The following is a 22189-nucleotide window of genomic DNA, read 5'->3' as shown; positions in this document are numbered from 1 at the left end:
ACATATACATTTCAAATACTTTATTAGAATTTCCCCTCCCCTTTTATGGGTATTTCCCACTCCCAAGGGCACAGAATTGGGCTAGGGAGAACTAACAGGGTAATTCCTATTCAGCCATGCCACTTCCTGAGCCATGCCTTACTGCCACTGACTCTGGATCGTTTTTCCTCTTCCAGTGCCAGCTGACTTGTGATTTCTAACTCTTTTATTAACATTAGCACTTCCAAAGTTAGCCATGTCATAAGACAAAAAAAGCCTTTAAAATAATAAATAAAAAGCTTGTAAATGCTTAACTATTGAAAGACGTGCCTAAACATGAGTATTCATTTCAGAGATTCAGTAAAATACAAAGTCTGTGTTCAGCTGAAAACCCCTAATTACTGCTCCTCTTGTTCTCTTTGCGAGGACGTACCCAAGCCTGCTTTTGTATGCTTGGGACAGTGTCTTTCTCTGTAATTCCACAATGTATTACACACTAACTAAATTACATCTTGGTTCAGCACATTTTAAAGAAAATAAATTAAGAACAAACAAGCCCATAGACTTCTGTATGTAGGTGGGGGAAGGGAGGGGGTTCGAGGGGAAAGAGCTAAAAATGATTACGCAAATAATTTACTAGCATAGTTGGAGGCTATCGGAACTGATTGCTCTGTCTAGGAAACCCTTAATGAGAGCCGTACTGCAGGAATTCGCAGGGGTCCTGCCGCTGCCGGCTCCTCCCTGGGGTTTCCTCTCGCCGCCCCGCTCCCGCTAGCCGCTGTGCGGTGCCCCCCGGCACTGGCGAGCCCGGGAGGGAGGAGCGGCTCCGCTCCACATGTGTGCCTGCTCCTACCAACCCAGCTATAAGGGCAGGGGAGCGACTGACTCGGGTGGCTGCGCGGCGGGGGCGCGGCGCGGCGCAGGAAGGCAGCGGGCCAGGCGGGGCCGGCCGCAGCTGCTTCCCGCGCCTGACAGCCGCGGGCACGGCGCGGCAGCGGCCGCACCTCCGGCCCGCCGGGGGCACGCAGGCCAGCCCAGCCCTCGCCTGACGGCACATGGCAGCGGAGCGCTCGGCTGCGCCGCAGGTTAGCTAGGGCCGGGCTCTGGCCAGCGCACCCAGGCTCTCTAGGTCCGCCGAGTTACCGCAGGGATTAAAATGCAGCTGGCCGCCTGCTTCTTTTTGGGCTGCGGCATATTCTTAGCTTCAGGATACAACTCCTTCAGTAAGAGCATGGAGACGATAGGCAAGAAGCAGTACCAAGTTCAGCACGGGTCGTGCAGCTACACCTTCCTTCTGCCTGAGGCGGACAACTGCCGCTCCTCGACTCCGTACGTGTCCAACGCGGTGCAAAGGGATGCACCTCTGGACTATGATGATTCAGTTCAAAGACTGCAGCTACTTGAGAACATCATGGAAAACAACACTCAGTGGCTAATGAAGGTAGGTTAATATAATTTCTATCCCAGAAACTTGACATCCTGTTATCTGTTTCAGTGTGACTTCTTTTTTTCCTTGAACAGTGCCTAAATTCACAGAGTGCATTGTCTAACCTAAATTCCTGAATTACCTTTCAATCAAAAGTTATTTTGAAGTCTGGGAACATAATTTTAACTAGAAAGGAAGCATGAACTGCACAGTTCTGCAGAGAATGTGCTTTAAAGTTTGTCATTACATTTGAGTTGCTTGGACAAATTACACAGATGGACCGTGGGCATGTCTGAAGTTTCTGACATGCGAGAAGCATCTACTAATTTATAACTAACTGGCAAGGGCTATTTTAGCTCTATTTAAAGAACCTAGAATGTACCTTTATCTGAGTCATGCCTGAAAAATACTATCTGAAATGTGATTTCAAAACCTGGATGCAGAAATTAACCTATTAAACCCCACTAAAAAAAGAACTGTAGTTCCAGCAAAGACTGCAAGTCTGACTTGCAGTGAAATTAGCCTTGTGAAGTGATAGAATTTCAAGAAAATTCTTTAGCAGATATCCTTTGCATCTTGTAACATTTTCAGTGACATGTACAATATTCAAGGGAAAAATAGGCTGGAAAAGGTGCTGCAGATATCACAGAACTTCTTTTAGTGCAATTCCATTGGAACTAAGGGAAAATGACATGTTTATTGCCAAAGTGGCAACATCTGTACCTGAAAGAGCAGAAAAAAATTTTTACAGCATATATTCTTAGTATTACTGGAGAATAAATCTGATCACTATTTCACATTTTTATAGAAATTCATTTGATTCAAAATGCTATGCAGTTCAACAGATTTTGACTTAAAAAACCTTTATTTTGCTACTATTTGGAAAAGTGTGATAATATAGTCTAACTGCAGAGTATATTTATAAACAAACATTTATGTTTTGTACCAAGATGCCTATTTCCTAAGCAATAAATGTTTCGAGGACTTGGCATTGTATTTCCCAATAAGTGTTCCAGTGATGTCATAATGGTTTCTTCATAGCGAAAGAAATCTGTGTTGTGAATGGAGAGAATTCAGTTTTTTACAATGAATAGTCATTTCATACATAGTTATAAAATAATTTTGTATTAGGGTTCACTACTCTCATCAGTTACAAAGTTACAGAGCTCCTGTGATACAACCAATGAAACCCGCTGGCGAATTTGTGAGTGTTAAAAGTCACATTCCAGAACAAACAGTGCAGGGTTTTCATCAACCTGAAATGAGCCTTGAAGCTTAAATCCAAAATGCATACACTTGAAGGCTCCAGTGTGGAACTCTAAATCTCTCTTTAGATGTTTAGGATGCTTAACTTAGAGACACAAATAATGTCAGTTGAGTAGTTTTTGTTTTCTTAAGCAGGCAAACTTACTTTCCTTCACTTACTTACATTTCTACTTATTAATTTACAATGCTCACCATTGTAATGTTAAGATGAAAATTAACAGATGTGCAATGTAGGATGAAAACCACACAATGTAGAACAGCCTAATTTACCCAGCTGCTAAGCAATTTCCTGACATAAATAGTAAAATCACACAACACTTCAGTCCTAAATGCCACTTAAGCAGACAAACACAGTATCATAAGTGACATCAGGTAAACAAATTCCAGCATCCTTATTTAGTAAAAACTATGCTTTTTCCTGTCAGTCCCTGGGAAATCAGTGCCAAGAGGAATAGAATAAGTATCTCTAACCCATTCTTTGGGGGATCAAAAGACAGATTCTGATTTACAAGACAGAGAAGTGTTTCTTGTATTTGAGCAAAGACTTCTAAATAAGATGCTTTAGAACAGCCTGTTTTTTTTTTTTTCCCTAGCTCTTCCATAGCTAAACATCCTGTAAAATATCTGCTGTTTGCCTTTTTCACTATTTTAACACCTGCTCTCTATGCCATCTGTTTTGTTCACAAAGAGCCTCCAACAAAAAGTAGCTTTTCCTCAGATTTACTTTGCTAGAGACACCTGGTCTGCAAGTGAAGATAAAAAGCAAACAATAACCTTTAAAGCTGCTTACAGAGTTTACTTGTTGTTTTTATAAGGTCATTAATACACATTCTTAGGTTCATATTTCAACCTCCCAAAATATAATGCAAGGTCAGTCAATGTGGGGTGAAAAAATTGTATTTGCTTAATTTTTTAGTGTATGGAAAGTGTAATACAAGATTGCTTTTAAAAATAACCTGACATTTAGCTTCTCAGCAATTGCCCAAAAAACTTCATTAGGTCTTGATCTTTAAAATTTATTTTTGTTCTTTCAAGAGGCAGAACCTGTTTTGTTTTAAAGTTGTGTAAAATATACATTACAAACTTCAAGTGTGAATTAACCTTTAAACATTGTTCCTGAAATATTGCAAATCCCCAAACATTTTTACACACCTCCCCCTCTCCTGCCTTTAATCCATCAACTAAAGGAAACGTTCTGTTTCTGAATGAACACTGGGCTGTATGAATGGAACAGCATGGGAAGTGTGCGCTTCATCTGCTTAATGGGCAAACACAATGGGAAGAAAATGAGTTAGATATGTCCAGGTTCTTTTCTGATCTGCTCCTGCATAGGAAGCAGAAGACTTTTTTTCTACAGTTATTACAAATTGCTTCTTCATGAAAACACATTCTTTTCAATCTGAACTTTAATAATGCATTATGCCACTATTGCGTGTGCCATACATAAAACTGGAGAATGTCTTTTGAAAAGCAGATTATGTTTAAGCATTCAGATGACAAACTAGAACAAATTCCACCTAATCCACTCTTTAGCAGTAAGTCAGTAAGTGATACTGTGAAGCAAAGGCCAAAACCCTAGATCAGCTGTGCAGCAATATACCTGAAATGAACTTTCCTCTTTGACTTTTCCTATCTTGGGATCAATTTGTATACTGGTGTATGATTTTTTTTCTAATGTGTGTGTGAGCAGGGAGAATAAAGCTCTCAATAATAAAATTTTCAATTAACTTGAGACGATAGGAAGTTGGTATGCAGCTGAGATACAAGACTGGAAATTTTAAATATAGACATATATGTTGGCTATTATACTTGGGAACTTTTTATATAAAACACCAGGTTTTCAGATATTCCTAAAAGACAGGCAATCCCTTAGGGTCAACAATTAGACTACTTCTATCTGAAAAAATGACAGCTTTACCATTTGGATCACAACACTTGTACTCAAGGAACTGCATTTTTAAGATATTGAAATAACTTAATGTTGACTTGAATTTGCTTCTTAGTATATTGACTGGATCCTATGACTCAGGAGATATGACTGTCCAAAGCAATAGTGTAAAAGAAACAGGTCCTATTTTCTTAGTCTTTCCTGTTACAAACAGCTGAAAACAATGTATGATCAATTTGATGATAGCATCTGGAATACAGGTAATTTATTTCTAGTTTATCAGCAGATCAAAAGACTAGAAAATAAAAGTCTGTGTCAGGAGTCAACATTTAAATCAAAGACCAGGGCTTCATCCTGAACCATCACAGCAGACTAGGAGGGGGATGCACTGCTGATAGAAATGCAGTATCTTTGGATACTCTTAACTGAGATTCATTTTCCCTTGTCTTGATACCCTGAAAAGTTATAATTATTGTTGTACTGAATGTCATTTGCCAAATACAAAAGGATACTTTGACATGCTGCCATCCAAAGCCCCAGCACACAATGGATAAGGACAACTATATTGAACAGTGTTGAATTTTGAAGTACGAAAGAGATGATTCTGACTCTGAATCCTGCATTCCTTTCTTAAGTAATGCATCTATTTTTACTTATTGTGAAAATTCTTGTTTCTGTCTATCAACAATGTATTTGCTAAGCAAAAGAATACTGGCAGGACTCAAAAGAAAATACTTTCTTACTTTCAGATTGGTATGTTACCAGTTAAAGTTTCCACACTACTCTGGATGATATAATTACACAGTTTATTGTTGTATCTCCTGTAGGTAAATTTCAATTAAAGGATTTGAAATGATTCTTTTGCATGTGTTTAAAAACTGTGTTGTAGAGACCATTTCTGCATCATTCTGCAAATACCAAATTGGTGATACAGGTATGAAATTGTACAAAATCAACAAAGAAGATGAGATTTTCTTGCACGGATCTACAAGACAAAATCGAAATAGAGGATTCAACTTCTCCAAGATGTTTTCAGTAAAAAAATGTGATAAATAGAGGCTTGTTTTACAGAACCAGTCTCTTGCTAGCATTCAAGATATATTTTCCTGTGCTTTGTTTGTTATTAACATGATCATAAACTTGTCATCTTTGACTGGTCCAAACAGCAAACTGGGAGATTTTCTCCATCAATTATTGACATTAAGTGCTTGATTTCCTTTTTTTATTTCTTTCTTTTCTTTTTCTTTTCTTCCTTCAAGTGTACTATAGGAAATTAGCTTGAAGATGCTTGAATTTCCAGTTTCCAGTCCTTTTTGTTTGCATACCCACTTAATACATGGAATTTAACAGCATAACCACTGGAATATCTTTGATACTTTGTCAGAGAGACTGAAGTTGAGAATGGTGTTTCTTTTACAGACAATTATTGTTACTGCTCCTTTTTCCTTGTTAATTATGAAAAAAATCAGTAATTTGCATCTCACCTTAATTTACCAAGTAAAATAGTATCACTTGCTTGATTCCTAAGCTATCATGTATGTATTGCTTAGAATGGAAGTTACCCTAAAAGACACAGATACCTGTTTCTAACCTTCAAAATATGACAGCTAGTACCTTTAGTGACTGTTTAATACGGTCTTTTACATACTACAGTACTTGCTTTTGAAAATGTACCATATTCTTTGATTTACAATATTAATCAGCTTAGTTAACCATTATTTTTTAACAACTTTTTACATACTTTAATGCAAGAACCTCCTGCTGCATCTGTCATTTCATGGGCTTCTACACAGCTTTGGCTGAAAGCCAGGGTGGGGCAAAGTAAGATGGTCTTCCCCCACTATTATTATAGGGCTAGACATGCAAAATGTTGCCAACTGATTTAGAAAACACAGTCTTATATCTTACATTAGTGTCTACAACAGAGAGGTGCCACTCTTGGATCTTTGGAACTTTGCAAACCCAGAGTTTCATCAGGTGCCTCAGTCTATATTAATTAGCTTCCTAGAGTAAGTTCAATCAGCCTTTTCAGCCTGAGAGAGACAAATAGAGGAATGGAAAACTTAACAGAAACCCTCCTGGAAGAGGCAGATTTATCAGCATTGCTGAAGAACTTACAAAAGCTGGCATGCTGTATGGCTCTCATCCTGACATACTGCTTTAGCACTGAAGTTTGTAGGTCTCAGAATCCAGAGACAATAGGTAGAAGGTAGAACTGTGGACTAGACTGCAAATACTATATGAATATACAGATAACCATTATGCTTCCCACTTGTTAAAAAACAGCTTGAGTACAAGAGTCAAATCAGGATTGATGGCTTTTCCATAAGACTTTGGTGTCTTCCTATTCCTACATCCTGACAGAATCATAGAATTGCAGACTGGCTTGGTCTGGAAGGGATTTTCAGAGATCATCTAGTTCCAACCCCTCTGCTGTGGGCAGGGCCATCTTGCAGATCAAGTTGCTCAAAGCCCTATCCAGCCAAACCTTGAACACTTCCAGGGATGGGGCGTCCACAACTTCCCAAGGCAGCCTGTTTCAGCATGTCACCACTCCTACTGTTTAAAAAAAAAAAAAAAAAAAAATTCTTCCTGGAAGTGGAGATGCAAGTTGTACTTCAGAGATAAATGATTCTAGCATCTAGTTAACGTGTTAAAATACTAGTTAAGATACTAATAGGAACCTTGAAGATACCTGTACAGAGACTCCACAAGGGAAAATAGGAGAAGATGGCTCTTAAAAAAAAAAAAAAAAATTCATGCATATACTAGTACCTGAAACAAGGATGTCATGCACAGAAAATATTTTGGTAGTCCAAATGCACCCTAGGAACCATCTCACTGGTAATAACAGTGAAAACAATGTGTCAGTGGACTATAAGTATCACTAGATCCTTCAAGAAAAGGAGAGTTTCTATGGCACTGAATAAGAAGTTTCAGAAATAAGCACTGAATTTTATCTGCCATTTTATTATTTGAATTTCTCAGACTAGCAAAATAAAAACTAGCGGTGGGAAAATAATAGGAACCTCAGGTAATTTAAAAAGGCAAAACATCTGGGGAGAGAAAAAGTATAGCTCAGTAATTTAATACCTGAAAATGCTTTAAAGATATGCACATTATACAGCGTTAAACCAAATAACCTAATACACACAGTAAGTTAAAAAGTACTTTACAACTGGAAGTACCGTGATCATTTCATTTCCTTGACCAGATATATTTCTAGGAAATGGGACAGAGGAAAAAAGAATTTTACTTACTCCCTAGTGAGAATAAAAAATACTTTTTGGTGAAGCTGATGTCTATTCCAAGTAAACAAAGCTCAGAGGAGACGTTAAAGAATTCTTCAGGTTACAAAATCCAGATCTATGTTTTGTACAAAAAAAATCCCACACCTAGATGGTTCTGCAAACACTCACTGTGTCAGTTTTTAAGCTGCCTAGGGAAAGACATTACTACTCCTTAAAAGCTTTTTTAAAAAAAGTTCTTACTTTGATCCAAGTAATTACTGAAAATCCTGTTAGTTTTTATCTGTTTATGGAACAGGTTAACCCTAAAATTAAGATGTTATTTACAAAGCTCAGCAAATGTATCCTACAATTTGTATGATTAAATGATATCTATCTGTTTTCTTTCCAACTTCCAGCACATTATGGCTTAGTCTGAAGAGAGAGAGCAGGAAGCTACAGGAACTTTTCTGCTGTCTTTATACTGCCCATATGAAGCTTTATCAGTTTAGCTAACAATCTTCCCGGGGCCTACTAAGGTCATAAAAAAGTCTTACAACTAAAAAGGGAAGGCTGATAGAATATGCAATCCTCTGTCTGTTAACTTCTCTCTCTGTTAATAAAAGTATGGATGGAAATCTAGTTTTCTTCACAGCTACACTATTCACAGAAGCTGTAAGGAAATGTTTCCTCTGTAGAAGAGCAAATACTTCAGAATTCTTAGATGGCAGCAACTTTTTTTCCAATTCAGCTGTCTCTAGAGATTTCTTGTTAAACCCAAGCAGCATGCAAGTGTCCAAGCTTTGCTCAAACTCCCTTTAATACTGTAGGGAAAAAATGATCTTTTTAGTTTTATACTTGTATTTAGGTCTCAAGCCTCATCATAGAGTTTTAAAATAAAAACCCCAACTATACAGAGTTCCTTTACCCTCTGGGAAACAACATGTCAAATTTCTCTCATTGATTTTGCTCAGGTATTAAAATCAGTGTGTTACGGTAACACAACTGAGAGCTTAACAAACTATTTTATTGAACAGCTAGCTACAATGACTTAAATAATAACTTTCCAAAAGGGGGAAAAAAAGCCTTGCTTGATTTATTACACCTCTCTCAATATTAGCAAATGAAATTCTTTTAATAGGCATTCAATTTTTAGACTGTATAGCATCTTTTAGTAATAGAATTATCAAGAGATGGAAACTAGCTCTGTGCATTTCAAAAGCTGTACTAAAGCATTGATGAGGACCAGAGTAGTTCAGTATAAAATCAAAACTATTCTGTTAGAGCATTCCAGTGTGGTACAGCATAATCACTCAAACGACTGCCATAATTTGTGTACTTCAGAAGCAATATTTTAGTATGTTTTTTTGAATAAACTGTTTGTCAAAACCACAGGAAAGCACACTAAGCAAATGTTTGATCTTTATCACTCCACTTAAAAGAACTTTTTGATGGGGAGAAAATCTAAAAGTTCTCATCTTTGGAGAAAATAATTGTATCCACTTAAAAATAGTAGGATCTTGTGAAAATCTCTAGTATAAAAATGACTGAGCAGTGTCTTAAGCCCTGTGCAAACAACAGCTCTGCAGACCTGTTCATTCTCACGCTGCAGGCACTAAGAGTCATTCACCTCCTGCACTCACGGTATCAGCTTCATCGCTATGCTTGCTTTTTGGTTCAGGCCTGCACCTGATGTGCGTGATCCTGGAAGGAAAAAGCCTCTTTGTTCCATTCTGTCAGGGTGTGGGAATGGGGAGACACCCAGCTAAGTGGAAAGGACATTTCCTGGGCAATAGCTGTAGCCCTCATAGCAGCTCCCCCACACATGGTGTGACATCCGTGTGCCGCAGGGCTGCTGCTCATCATGTGACCTGATGTGAGGTACCTGAGTAAGCTGAGAGGTTTAATTTTGATCCCAGCCACCTAAAAATTTTAGTTCTGTCTTCCTTGACAGAACTTGTAGGCATCATGTTATGACACGTTATATACTTGCTTTAGGTTGTTTCCCATGAACTACATTATGTTCTATGCAACAATTTTCCTCATTTTCCATTTACAAGGTGTAACTACCTGCAAGATACTAGTTCAAACCCACAGTTTCAGAATGCAATATAAACCAGCACCTTAAGGAGAATATGCCATTCAGCCAAGAAGCAATAGCCTCATTTTTCCAGGGTATCAGCTGTCAACTGACAATTTCAGCTGTGCAAAGTGTTAACATTCAAACACCAAAAAGCTGCAGATCAAGACTGAAATACACATAGTAATGGAAAACGCACTTGCCATACTTCAAATTGCATTAACAAGTACCCTGTCCATTCAGATGTTTTCTTACTCAAGAAAATACCCTGGTGAAGACCTAATGAAAAAACTTCCATATTTTTGCTTTTCTTTTCAGAACGATGTTTTACAAACAGGGTAATTTAACTATTCAAATGAAACACTAGTTTCCAGTTTCTTAGTACAACTTAAAAAATGGATAAAGTAGGCAAAAGACAGCTTAAGTGAATAAGTAAAAAATAAAAAAAATCTTGTGTTTTTCTGCTTCTAAGGAATTGACTTTAAAAACCCCTAAGCTTCCTTGCATGAGGTCTGAACTTTGACCATATTAACTATCCCTGTGTTTTCACTTATGTTAAACTGTCATCCTGATGCCACATTTTCTGTCTGATATAAAATTTGCCTATAAAGTAATAGTAAATTAAAAAACCCTATTGTAACTGCTACTGGAACCTAGCTGGGAATGTTTTCTGAAAACTACTCTGACATGATGAAACAAAGTTCAAATAACTAGAAAGTAAGCTCATAGACTAATAACCTAGCCCTTACAAAGACTATAAACTGCAACAAATATAAACAATCTGACCCTGTTGAAATCTTAGCACATACAAGCAAGGATTCTGACAACTACAGTTTACCAGCTAGGGAAGAAAGTTTAAATAGGGTTAAAAATACCCTAATTTTTTCCCCTGACACATAAGTTTATTTGACTTGACTCTAGAAAAACCTTAGCCATGTCTTGAGTTCAGCTTCTTTGTTATGGTAAACTTTATTATTTAAAAAAGGCTCTGAGGACAGCATACAAAAACCTAGCTCTGCTCCAAACAAGTAGAAAAATTCCCACTGACTTCTTAGTGAAACTAAAAATACTAAGTTTCACTAAGTAAGTATTAATAAAAAAAATATTGAAAAAGTATTTGAAGTTGATAATGGAGTACACTAGTAAATCAGATGTCTGCTTTAAGGCTTATTCCATGTGGACTACCTCTAACTATGTGAAGATGCTATTGGAATAGAAAAATGAGTAATAATTTTCATCACAAGGAAATAAACATTTTCCTGTTCTTGTCCCTCTCTAGTCCATGTGGGAGTAACATCTCCCAAGAGTCTTATCCAGTCAAGTCCTTTGCACTTACCATTTTCCTCAGTGAATTTTCTCCCAACTTCACAGTGTTTTTAAACTTCAAGCAAACTAGAGAATTCATTCCCTCAGCTTTAAGATCAGCCTTCCAGTCCCCTTTTACAGCTTATTGTCATTAAGAATTCCTATCCCTGATACATCCACTTTTAAAATTCTGCTCACAGAGATTCATTTCCTTTCTTTCCTTCTGTTAAAGTTATGTGGCTTCCTAGATGTCCCTTTCCTCTATATTCGTTCTCATTCAGAATTCTCAGTGCTGGATTCTTTTGTCCTTATAGCTAAATTTGTTTTTAACCTTCTGTGCATACTTTCCTGCGTATTCACAGAACTGTAGAATGGTTTTGGTTGGAAGGGACCTATAAAGTTATCTATCTTCAACTCCCCTGCTGTAGGCAGGGACAACTTCCACTAGACCAGGTCACTCAGAGCTCCATGCAGCCTCGGGTTGAACACTTCCAGGAATGGTGTGTCCACAACTTCTCTGGGCAACCTGTGCCAGTGCCTCACTACCCTCACTGTAAAGAATTTCTTCCTAATGTCTAATCTAAACCTACTCTCTTTCAGTTTAAGGCCATTCCCTCTTGTCCTGTCACTGTCCATGTGAAAAAGTCCCTCTTCAGCTTTCTCATAAGCCCCATTTAGGCACTGGAAATGTGCTCTAAGGTGTCCCAAAACCTTCTCTTCTCCAGACTGAAAAATCCCAACTGTCTCAACCTGCCTTCACAGGAGAGGTGCTTCAGCCATGGGATCATCTTTGTGGCCTTCCTCTGGACCCGATCAAATCCCTTCTAATGCTGTGGAACCCAGGGCTGGATGTAGCACTCCAGGTGGGGTGTCTCCAGAGCAGAGTAGAGGGGCAGAATCCCCTCCCTTGCCACGCTCTTTGGATGCAGCCCAGGATACATTTGGCTTTCTGGCCTGTGAGAACACATTGCTGGGGCATGTTCAGCCTCTCCTCCACCAGCACCCTTAAGTCCTTCTTGTCAGGGCTGCTCTCAATCCCTTCACCACCCAGCCTGTGCTTATGCTTGGGATTACCCTGACCCAGGTTCAGGACCTTGCACTTGGCCTTACTGAAATTTATGATGTTTGCATGGGCCCACCTCTCAAATCTAAGGCAGACAACTTCCTTTTCTGCCTAGGTGCATATAGTATCAATGTCATTGTACTTTCTCCATTGCTAATGTGCTTAGTCATCTTGACAGCAGAGTTTTACATCCAAGAGAGTCTCTGGAAAGTGTGTTTAAAAGTCTCCCTCTTCAGTGGCCCTTCTTGCTAGATCTTGACAGACAGGGAATAGTGTCCTCTCATAAAATACCCATCCTATAATGTATAGCTTTGGTTCTCAGCCATTCTTTCTGAGAGTTTCTCCTCTTCTCTTATGGTTAATGCCAGTAGCATCATTTGTTTTGAGAGGATCTGGATTTGGTCTTCATAGAAGACTGGCAGCTGCCTGGTGTCAGGCTTTCAGGAGCACTGACTGGAGCTCAGCTCAAGAGGTGACTCCATCACTACCTGAATGCTCAGGGGGTACCAGAGACAAAGATGAAATTTTGGAAGCAATGGATGGAAAGACTTGTCATCTTGTTTCTGTTCCAAAAAATGAAACTACCTGCTTTTAGATGGATAATTCCAGCTATTGAGACAAAAAAAAGTATTTTAAATAAGGATTACATAATTTTTTTTTTTCTGCATCACACACTACATTTTGTTTCTGCAATATGCTGCCTACATGTTCTGATCTTGCTTCCAGATATTTTTGTTTGCCCACTTTTAACACAGTAGCTTTCTGTTTTATCTTTCAAGCATGGAATTTCTCAGAAGCTTTTGCATTAAAGACCCTTAACTGGGCTAATGGAACAGTTCAGAGAAATAAATAAACAGCATTTGACAAGAACATACAAGGATGCTCATTTTTTTAACTAAGCAGAGGTGACCACATGAGCTTCTCTTATTTCAGGGAGCCTTTCGTGATTTCTGTAGTCACAGTTAAGGCCAGTTTGGTTTTTGGGTCCTGCTTCTCCCGCCCAGTGTTTTGGAAACCTTTGGGAAGTTCTCTGAAAGGTTTGGTCCAGCAAGTGAGGAATTTTTAAGCTGGTGATGTAAATGTAGCAGCTAGACACCCCACCTCCCCAGTCCATATAACATATTATCAATGGAAACAGTAGTGAGAAAGATCAGCACGTCTTAAAAAAAGAGCTATAGTACTTGAGCAGAAATTACTTTCTTTTCCCCCTCTCCAAAATCAGTGAACGGGTTCTCAGTAAAGAAATTTAGTTGTTCAAGACTGAATACAGCAGCTGACATGTGCTTCCCCAAAGTCTTAAGCATTCAAAATTTGTCAGGCCTTCAGCTGAAATGACTGGTTGTCACTTGGTAGCATCATTGAGGCTTCTTCTACGAGAAAAAGGTCTTATAAAAGCTCAATAAACTATAATTGGATGCCAGTATATTGCAAAGTTTAAGAACTACTTAAAATGCTTTCAGTTTCCTTAACCCATGAACTTAAAAAAAAAAATCTAATTTTTGTCATGCTGAAAGATGCTCTGTGAACACAGCTTTGAAACTGGAGACACCCAGTTTTATAGCTTACAAAATGGACTAATTGTGTACCATAGCTTCCTAACTAGTTTGATCCTTGAATTCCAAATCATTCTTCCTTCTGGTTGGAAATGGAATGCAAGATGACTGCTTCCCTAGAAAGCAATGCTGAGAATGAACTGTAAATGCCTAGCTCTTTTTCACTTCTCCAATAACATGTTTTGAGAAGTGGAATTTGCTTCATATTTCGTCAAAAACTTGAAATCTGATTTGCTTCACCACATCATGAGCTATTCTCTAAAATAGACTGTCCAGTTGAAAGAAGAGTAAAAAACCACGTGATATTGTAAGTTGAGATAAAAAAGATAAATGGCTTTAACTGTGACAGATACATTTGCTAAATATTTTGTAAAGTTTATGAGGCTACGTGGACAATGTTTTTCATGAAAAATGTCACCAGCATATCTGAGAATAATTTTATTTCAGCTGCCTATTACTCAGTGGAATGGAAAAAATACATAAATGAGAAAGTATTATTGAGATCTGGGATAGCAAGTGTTTATTCAGATGTCATCTTTGTAGGGCAGAATCTCGTCCTTACACTGATGTGGTATAGTCCTGATTCCCTAATGGCAGCATGCAAGTCCAAAATCTGATTGAAAACATGTAGGCTTATCTCCAGAAAGTTTGGATATTCGATTTGTGAAATTATAGTGATGCCATGAAGATTTTTGCGTTTTCTTTTATACCCCTGTTATACCTTTTACAACTTCTGTATTCCTAGTGCTTTTTGCCTACATTCTTGGACTTGTTTGTCAAGCTAAGAGACTAAACATTTTAGAAGCTTTGTAGTTAGGGATCAGTGTGCCCCAGACCCCAAGGTCCTCTCCAGAACACATTCTGTAAACCAAGACAGAACCATCCAGGGGAAGGTTCCTTGGGGAGGGGGGCTCACTTGAGCCTCTCATTGGGGAATCTTTGATAGATATGCTAATTAGTAAGACCTATAATGTTATACCCAATGCTGGGGGGGGATAGACTCTGGGGGGTGCATCTCAATGCACATGACCTGGATGTGTGCACCTAAGGATCCTTAAAATAAATACCAAGGTAAAATCCCTTTTCCCCTTCTAACCATGTCTGACTCTTGATTTTAAGACCAGGAAAAGGCATCAATAGCACAATGCCATAACATAGTATTTAAAATTTAAATATTGATTAGCAGTATTTCCTATACTGTTTATAAATAAGGAATCCTAATTTTGAGTATTGGTGGCTTGTTGTGTATAATGAAGAATATTTATATGCATTTCAGTGAATGGCAGAAGCATCACTGGCTTCTTGTCTTCCTGGCTGCAGCGCTACTGAACTTCGGGAAAATGCCATTCATGACTCACACTATTTATTTATTTATTCTTTATTTTTAGACTAATGGGAACTTTACGAATTCCTTCCCTGATTTTGAAGAGAAATACCACTTAGCTATGATCCTGAAAAATGGTGATCCAGAATCTTAAATTACCGCCTTAATGAACAGCCTTAACTCTTAATGAGTATGGGTAATTACCAAATGATTGATTTTAATTTTGAAGCTACTCTTGCTAAATTTTGGTTTTTTAAAATTATTTACTTAGCTATATAGAAATTCACACCGTTAAGCTGTTTGTCAAGTTGACTATTTAGTTTCCATTAACAGCGTTTTTTTGAAAAGAGTATTTTTCATTTGCAGTTTAATGTACAACTCCCTAAAAATGCACCACAGAAAGTACATGCATCATATATAGTACAAAGAACCCACCCACATCATCCTCCAAATGACAAAACACATGTGGAGGTAGGAAAGCAGTAGTGTAGTATTAGGTGTACAAAATAAGCTCAGTGTCTGGAATGGTGGGAGATCAACTCTACGACAGCCTTTGGGAGTGTTTCAGCTGTCAGAGTCTCTTCCCTTTTCATATGTGCTCCTTTGCTTTTTCTACATCATCACTTGGATTTTAACATTCATAGTTAGTTCAAAACATACAGTAGAAAGTACAATCATGGTGTAATAACTTTTAGAATTAGGTACAAAGTACTTCCATTCAAGAACACAGATTGAAAGTCATTCTTCATAAATATTTGCATAGAAAATGAAGACATTTAATACATTTTGCTTCATGTTATATTAATGAAAATTTAGTTTTTATTTAAATAGAGTTTTGCCAGTAAAGGAGGGGGGGAATTTTTTCTTCTGCTAGCAAGTATAAATTATAAAAATTCCTCTAAATGTAATGTAATCAGACAGGAGAATAAGTTGGTAAGCTTCCATTTAGTGCACAAGTGTCCCTACCAGAACCATCTGCATATCATTTACTTTAAAGTCTGTATTTACTATTTTAAGGGTTAGCATTTAAATTTTCAGTATTTTATTACACAATTTTAGCTTGAATATTTTCCAGTAAATCACAGCTCACTTCCAGATAGCATTCATTTATGCTGTTACTTTCACCTTTTGTTTGCTGAGAGGAAAATGAGATAAGAGAAAAATCTTAGCTGGAGGTCTGGACAGGCAGACATGTTTGATGGGGCATGTAGGAATCTAATAGCGTAGAGACATCTCAGGCATTCCCATATACATTCCCAAAAGATTTTTTTCCCTCCCTTGAGAAACAACTTGTAGACCATCGGGACTTCCTGCTCTAGGGGAAAAAAAAAGGCGATTTTAAATGTCTCTTTTTGAGACATGATTCCTTTTTATTTCTGCAGTGTACTGATAAGCTCCTAAAATTGATACCTTACTTCCAGAAAACATGGAGAAATAAATTATTTTATTAAAAGCTGATTTAAAATAGCTTAAGGTCTGATTGATGGGGATTGATGCAATGCCCTTAAAAATGTGTTCCCTTAGGTCTGTCAAGATAAATGACTCTTGGAAAGGGTAGTCATTCTTCTATTTCCATTCTGACTTTAAGCAGTAGCAACATTGACAGACTGAACATAAGTATGAAAAGCTATTTTAAAAAGAACAAAACTGTCTGCAAAATTGAAATTTTGACAGTATTTTGCCTTCATAACACCAATACATTATAGGGATGTGGAAACACAAATACAGGTGCACATGGAGCGCCTGGCAATATGGTTACATACATGCACATTAAGGAGCATGGGTAGCATATGTATGTCGGTAAAATACTACATACTGCCTATGTGAACTGCTGTGATTGAGACAGTGTTTTCTTCTTTTTTAAAGACTACATTACATTTCACTGTTATCCATGTCCAGTAGGATCCAAGGTGGCTCATCCCAAGAAAACCCTTCTAAATGTACAGGCTTCAATTATACTACAAGAAACAATTTAAATATTTAGTATTTTAATTGAAAATTAAGTCTGTTAAAATAGTCTTTGAAAAAACTATATTTTTGTCTTTATATTAAAAAATGTATCTGTGACTGAGAAACTTAAGTCTTTTGTGGCATATAAGGATAACCTTTTACAGTCAGAAAACTGCACGTTGGCACAACATTTGAAAAAAAACGTTCCAAATTATGGGCTAAATTCTACTTCAGATGACTTATGAAGAAATCAGATATGGCCATAATCCAAAGAACACTGCCACTCTGAAAAACGGGCAGGACAACTAAGACCAAGCATTACTAGGTTAAAGATACTTGAAGACATCTGGAGTATAAGAAGCAGGAAGCATCTATAGAAGTATAGAAGTATCTACACTCTGAAAAAGTATTCCCAAAGGAACTAATGAGACTCAACAGTTTTCTTACTTTTTCCTGTTACTAAAACTAAGCAAATCTGATTATGGATGCTTAAGTACCTTTTCCATTTTGCTCACTTCTGTGTGTATAATGAACATCTTAGTGCATAAAGTACCAGGATGATGATCACAGGTATTGGAAGGGCTAATTAAACTCCAATGGTTTAAATTTGCAAAGGTAAGTTTTGAATAAAGCACAGGACATTTTTATTAGGGATGTGAGAACCATAACTCAAAGCTTTTGACAACTTAATATATGTGCCACATCTCACTCCTTCGTGGAAGGGAGCATGCAAAATTCCTCAATGCCTTTGGTCAAAATAGAGTGGCAAGAGCCAAAAGGGTCCAAAAGAAAAATGCGCACAAAATGTTATTAACAGACGACACACTTGGCACGGAAATATGTTTGCTCCTATAAAGAGAAATAGGAAAGGAAAGGGGATCACCAGTTCTGGGTCCAGCACTGATGCAGCCAATAGGGTGTCCAAGGTCCTGGTGCCACCCGGGCTTTGTCAGGGGATCATTTTATAGGTAAGTTTTCCTCCCCTGGGATTAGGTTTCTCATTCTTCATGTAAATAAGTGAGCACATGCAGTCCATTCTTCTGGACCTTTCTGGAAATGGGTTGAGGGTCTTTGAAGATCTTTTGATGGTCTTGATCCCCCTCTACTGGATTGACCCTAAGTTGACAGCTCATGCCTGATTCTTGATCCTATTTCTGCACATCTGCTGTCCTTTATGTCACCATGGACCAGAACAGGGAAGTGGGTTCCAGAAAGGTGCTGCCCTACTTTCCAACAGTCCCTCTTTCCAGCCACATCCTGTTCTTATTTGCCCACTTGAATAGCCATCAGCGTTTGAGGCATAACAATGCATTAACTCCTTACTTCCAGGCTTTTACAGTATGCCAAACTGTAGCTTCAATGCATATTTAAAAGGTACCTAACTGTAAATGTATTTTTTGTTGCTAGGTTTTCTACAGGATCTACTCCATTTTTGTAAATCCAAAACAAAAGGTACAGGGAAATCACTACATATGTGTCATTAGCCCTGCAGTTTTCTCTGTGTCTTTATTGGATGACTAAGCATGCAATATGCATTGTAACACAACCTGTTCACATAGGACACAGCATTATATAGAAACTCACGATTAACATTACCTCTTGCTGAAAATAAATGTTAGAGTTGATAGAATCAGACTATAAACATTAAGAAAATCACCAAACTTTACTTGGAAATCCTGCTCCAATAACTGAAAAATTCTATAAAATAGAACAAGCATCCAGTACTATGTGTACCATTTATATGGGGTGGCATTTGGCAAAAGAGGGATGTATGTATTCATGGAGCATAAATGCTGCCATGAACATGACTGTTTAATTAGTATAAATTAAATATTTGGCAGCAAAGAACAAATGCAAGACATCATTCATAACTTAAAAGGGAAATAATGGTAAGTCAAATGTCTATAAAGTGCACGAGTAAGTTGCTGAAGCTTTGAAAAATTCTGTAACATGGATACAAACTATACAATCAGGAAGACTTTTCATTTTAACTGAGTATTGATAATCCTTCATAATGGAATAATACTATCTCTGCCAATAGTTAGAAAACATACTTCTTTTAGTGCATAGTCTACATGTTGTCTTTTCTTTCTTGCCAATTTAAAGCTTGTTTAAAAAAAAAGTCTTGGCTATAAAAGCAATGTGTTGGAATGTGCTCCAATATTAGTGACCTGTCCTTGTTTTTCTGGCAACTTAGCTGAAGTATTTTCATCAAATTTTATGATTTTATATGATTTGAAGTAATAAAGCAGGACACAGCCCCAAAGTGATGACCTTAGAGAATTTTTTCTCTCTAAAAATGCATCACTATAACTCTATAACAAATCTTAACTGTGAAAGTATTTCAATTTTCCCAGCTGTTTTTGCAATTTAAGCATACTTTAAGACATGTTTTTTCCCATCTGTGCTTTCATTTTTATATTTACTTTGTTCAAGAATACATGCCAGCCAAATTCTTACACAAAAGATAGAATGTTTAATGGAAAAATCCCAAGAAAAATCACTGAAATGCTATCAACTAACTATTCCTCCTTTCAAATATTCCCTCTCCCTTGTATTATCTTTAAGATAGAATTCATTGATTGACTTGCTCCCTCAAAAGCAAAATTCCTGAAAGAAGATGCATCACTAATAGTCAGCTATTAGGTTTTAACATTTACTTTGTTCAAAATAACAATAATGTAATCATGGTTAACTCAATTCTTATATGCCAAATACTATTTGAATTAAAAAGAGATTAAACCATAACTAGCTAAGTGGCAAAGGAGGAATCTGGCAAATAATCCGTTTCACCTTCCAAATTTGAGCAAAATATTGAAGAAGACAGACATGCTGTTCAAACCAAACTGCCAAGCTTCCCAAGTGATGGATGGGGACTGAGTCATTCATTCCTGTGTCCTTCCCTCTTTTAAACCTTTTTTTGACCTCTTCCTCCTTCAGAAACTCTGAGTGTGCTGCTGCTTACAAAGGAAGGAGGCTCCTTGGCAGGAGCTGATGAATAGTACTCTACAAAGAAATGTGCCACAAAGAACTGCAGTCTTGCAAAATGGCTGCTAATCCTCAGTGTTGTCAGTGTAGCTCAGCTGTGGCTGTGGGAACTGGAGCCCGTGTTCCACCACCCTCTCAGGGAAACCCAAGGGCCTTACTTGCCCAGGGTATGCAGTGGGAACATGTTCTGCTGTCACTAAGGTCAGTGGGAGATGGCGGGGCATTTTTGATGAAAGTCGTTCTTTTATTCCTCTTTGAAGAAAGATGAAAGTAAGCATCCGCCACTAAAAAAAAAATTAGGAAGTTGTAGTTGTACAAAGTGCTACTTTCTACAGTTTTCCATTGTGTGATGATGAGAGAGGGGAAATAAGCAGAGAGGGATCAATGTGTATCTTGGTTCAGGTCAGGAAAAGAGATTTTATGATGTGTACATGCAGAGAATGTACAAAAGTGGGCGAGGATTAGTGAATATGAAGGAAAAAACAGAAGGGTTTTATGTAATCATGCTTTGTACAATTTTAAGGGAAAAAGCCACAAGAAGCTCCAAAGCCACTTAATAGGTCATTATAATTTTGATGCTTCATGTTGATCTAAATTAGACTAAATGTCAGATAATGAAACTGGCTTTAAATCTTGAACACCAAATCCCTTTTGGTGTTCACATTTCATGCTTTGAAGCAAGCACAGATACCATATTCCCTAAATTACATATTTAATATTTTTAAGTTGAAAAACAGATGTGAAGACAAACTTAAACTGGAGTCAAGAGTATATTTCAGTGATTGGGAATTCCCCACATAAATGAGAAATTATTTGAAAGAGATCAGATACTTGGAGATACACTTACACTTAAAGATATTCAAATAAGATAAATTATGAAAATGCAGATCTGTGTGTCCAAACAAAACTGCTTTCCAAGGTTGCAAGCACAGTGACAAGGGGTATAAAAATCTGGCAACCAGAACCACCAGATGCCTTCAACTGTAATCACGGGTTTTGCGTACTGTATTCGGAGCAACCTTACATCTGTGTGTTTGAACTGGGCAATTGCCTAAGCCTACCATAAAATGTTTACCTTACCTTTAAGCCCAGAATTAACTCATTTTCTAGTAGTGTGTTTTCAGCGATAACATTTTCAAAGAAGCCATGCAGTTCTGTAATCCTATATGCAGAGATGTCTTTGCTCAGATTTTCATTCTGCTCTCTCTTTGGTGAACAAGGAACCTTGAAGAATGAGGTTAAATATCCACAATTACTTAATGAAAGAATCAAAGCTTGCGAACAATCTTTCTTTGTTGATCTATTATTGCTGTCTTTCTTTTTATTTTTGGGCCTTTTTTTCTAAATTAAAGATGATGCAACATTTTCAATGCATTGAATCTGTCAGGTGAGGCCATATCCTTGATCTTTGATAAAGATTTCAGTACTTAACTGTGACATTGAGTCAAATAAAATGCATTCTGGAGATTTCCCTACATATTCTTTTAACAGAGTTGCATTTGAGCAAAGTTTTTTTCCATGTTACCTATAATGATGTCCAGTCCAACATGTTTGGTCAAATTAGATTTGTCTCTGTCTGGAGAAGCTTTTGAAAATGAGGAAGAGCCTGGAGCAAATGGTAACATTTAAGAATCAGCCCTATGAATAGTGAACAATTCTAATTACCATAGTATGATGGCAATTGAAGATACCCCTGCTAAATTTTTATGCCAAAACCCAGTTGATTGTATGTTTACTTTTTATATTCAAAAAGATCATTATGCAAAGAGGCTGCCTAAAGGCTAGTTTTAAATCTTTGTGGTACACTTGAGAAGTAAGTACGCTTATGGAGCAGAACAGTAGATGTGGGTCAAAGCTTATGCCAAGTCAGAAATCTCCCTGTTGTGCATTGCAGCTCACCAGCTGCATGGGGAGACTGGAGTGAACAAATACTGCTCTGACAGTTTGGTCACACTGGGCATCAAGATATAATGGTCACTTCAAACGTCAGCATATACTACCAGTTTTAGAGGTTTTTATTTTTTAATATGTTTTCTTCATTTGCCACCTTTAAAAAACAACTGTGGAGTATGAAAAATTAACCCAGTCCTTGCTCAAGTAATATTTAAGGGGGAATTATTAAATATTCAAAGCTGATAGA

At 37.5% G+C, this 22189-nt stretch overlaps 1 protein-coding gene across 2 annotated transcripts in view; it reads left to right on the top strand.

Annotated features, from left to right (window-relative positions):
* Nucleotides 1-953: 953 nt before the first annotated feature.
* Nucleotides 954-22189, top strand: part of ANGPT2 (angiopoietin 2) — a 41797-nt gene continuing 20561 nt past the window's right edge. For both annotated transcript variants that reach the window (XM_048298130.1, XM_048298128.1), the window contains exon 1: nt 954-1420. In XM_048298130.1, coding sequence (XP_048154087.1) covers nt 1136-1420 — 285 coding nt within the window. In that variant the 5' untranslated portion in view covers nt 954-1135. The remainder of the gene's footprint in view (nt 1421-22189) is intronic.

Source organism: Corvus hawaiiensis, chromosome 3, assembly GCF_020740725.1.
Source record: "Corvus hawaiiensis isolate bCorHaw1 chromosome 3, bCorHaw1.pri.cur, whole genome shotgun sequence".
In the NCBI taxonomy this organism is placed as follows: Eukaryota; Metazoa; Chordata; class Aves; order Passeriformes; family Corvidae; genus Corvus; species Corvus hawaiiensis.
This window is presented reverse-complemented; position numbering and strand designations above follow the sequence as displayed.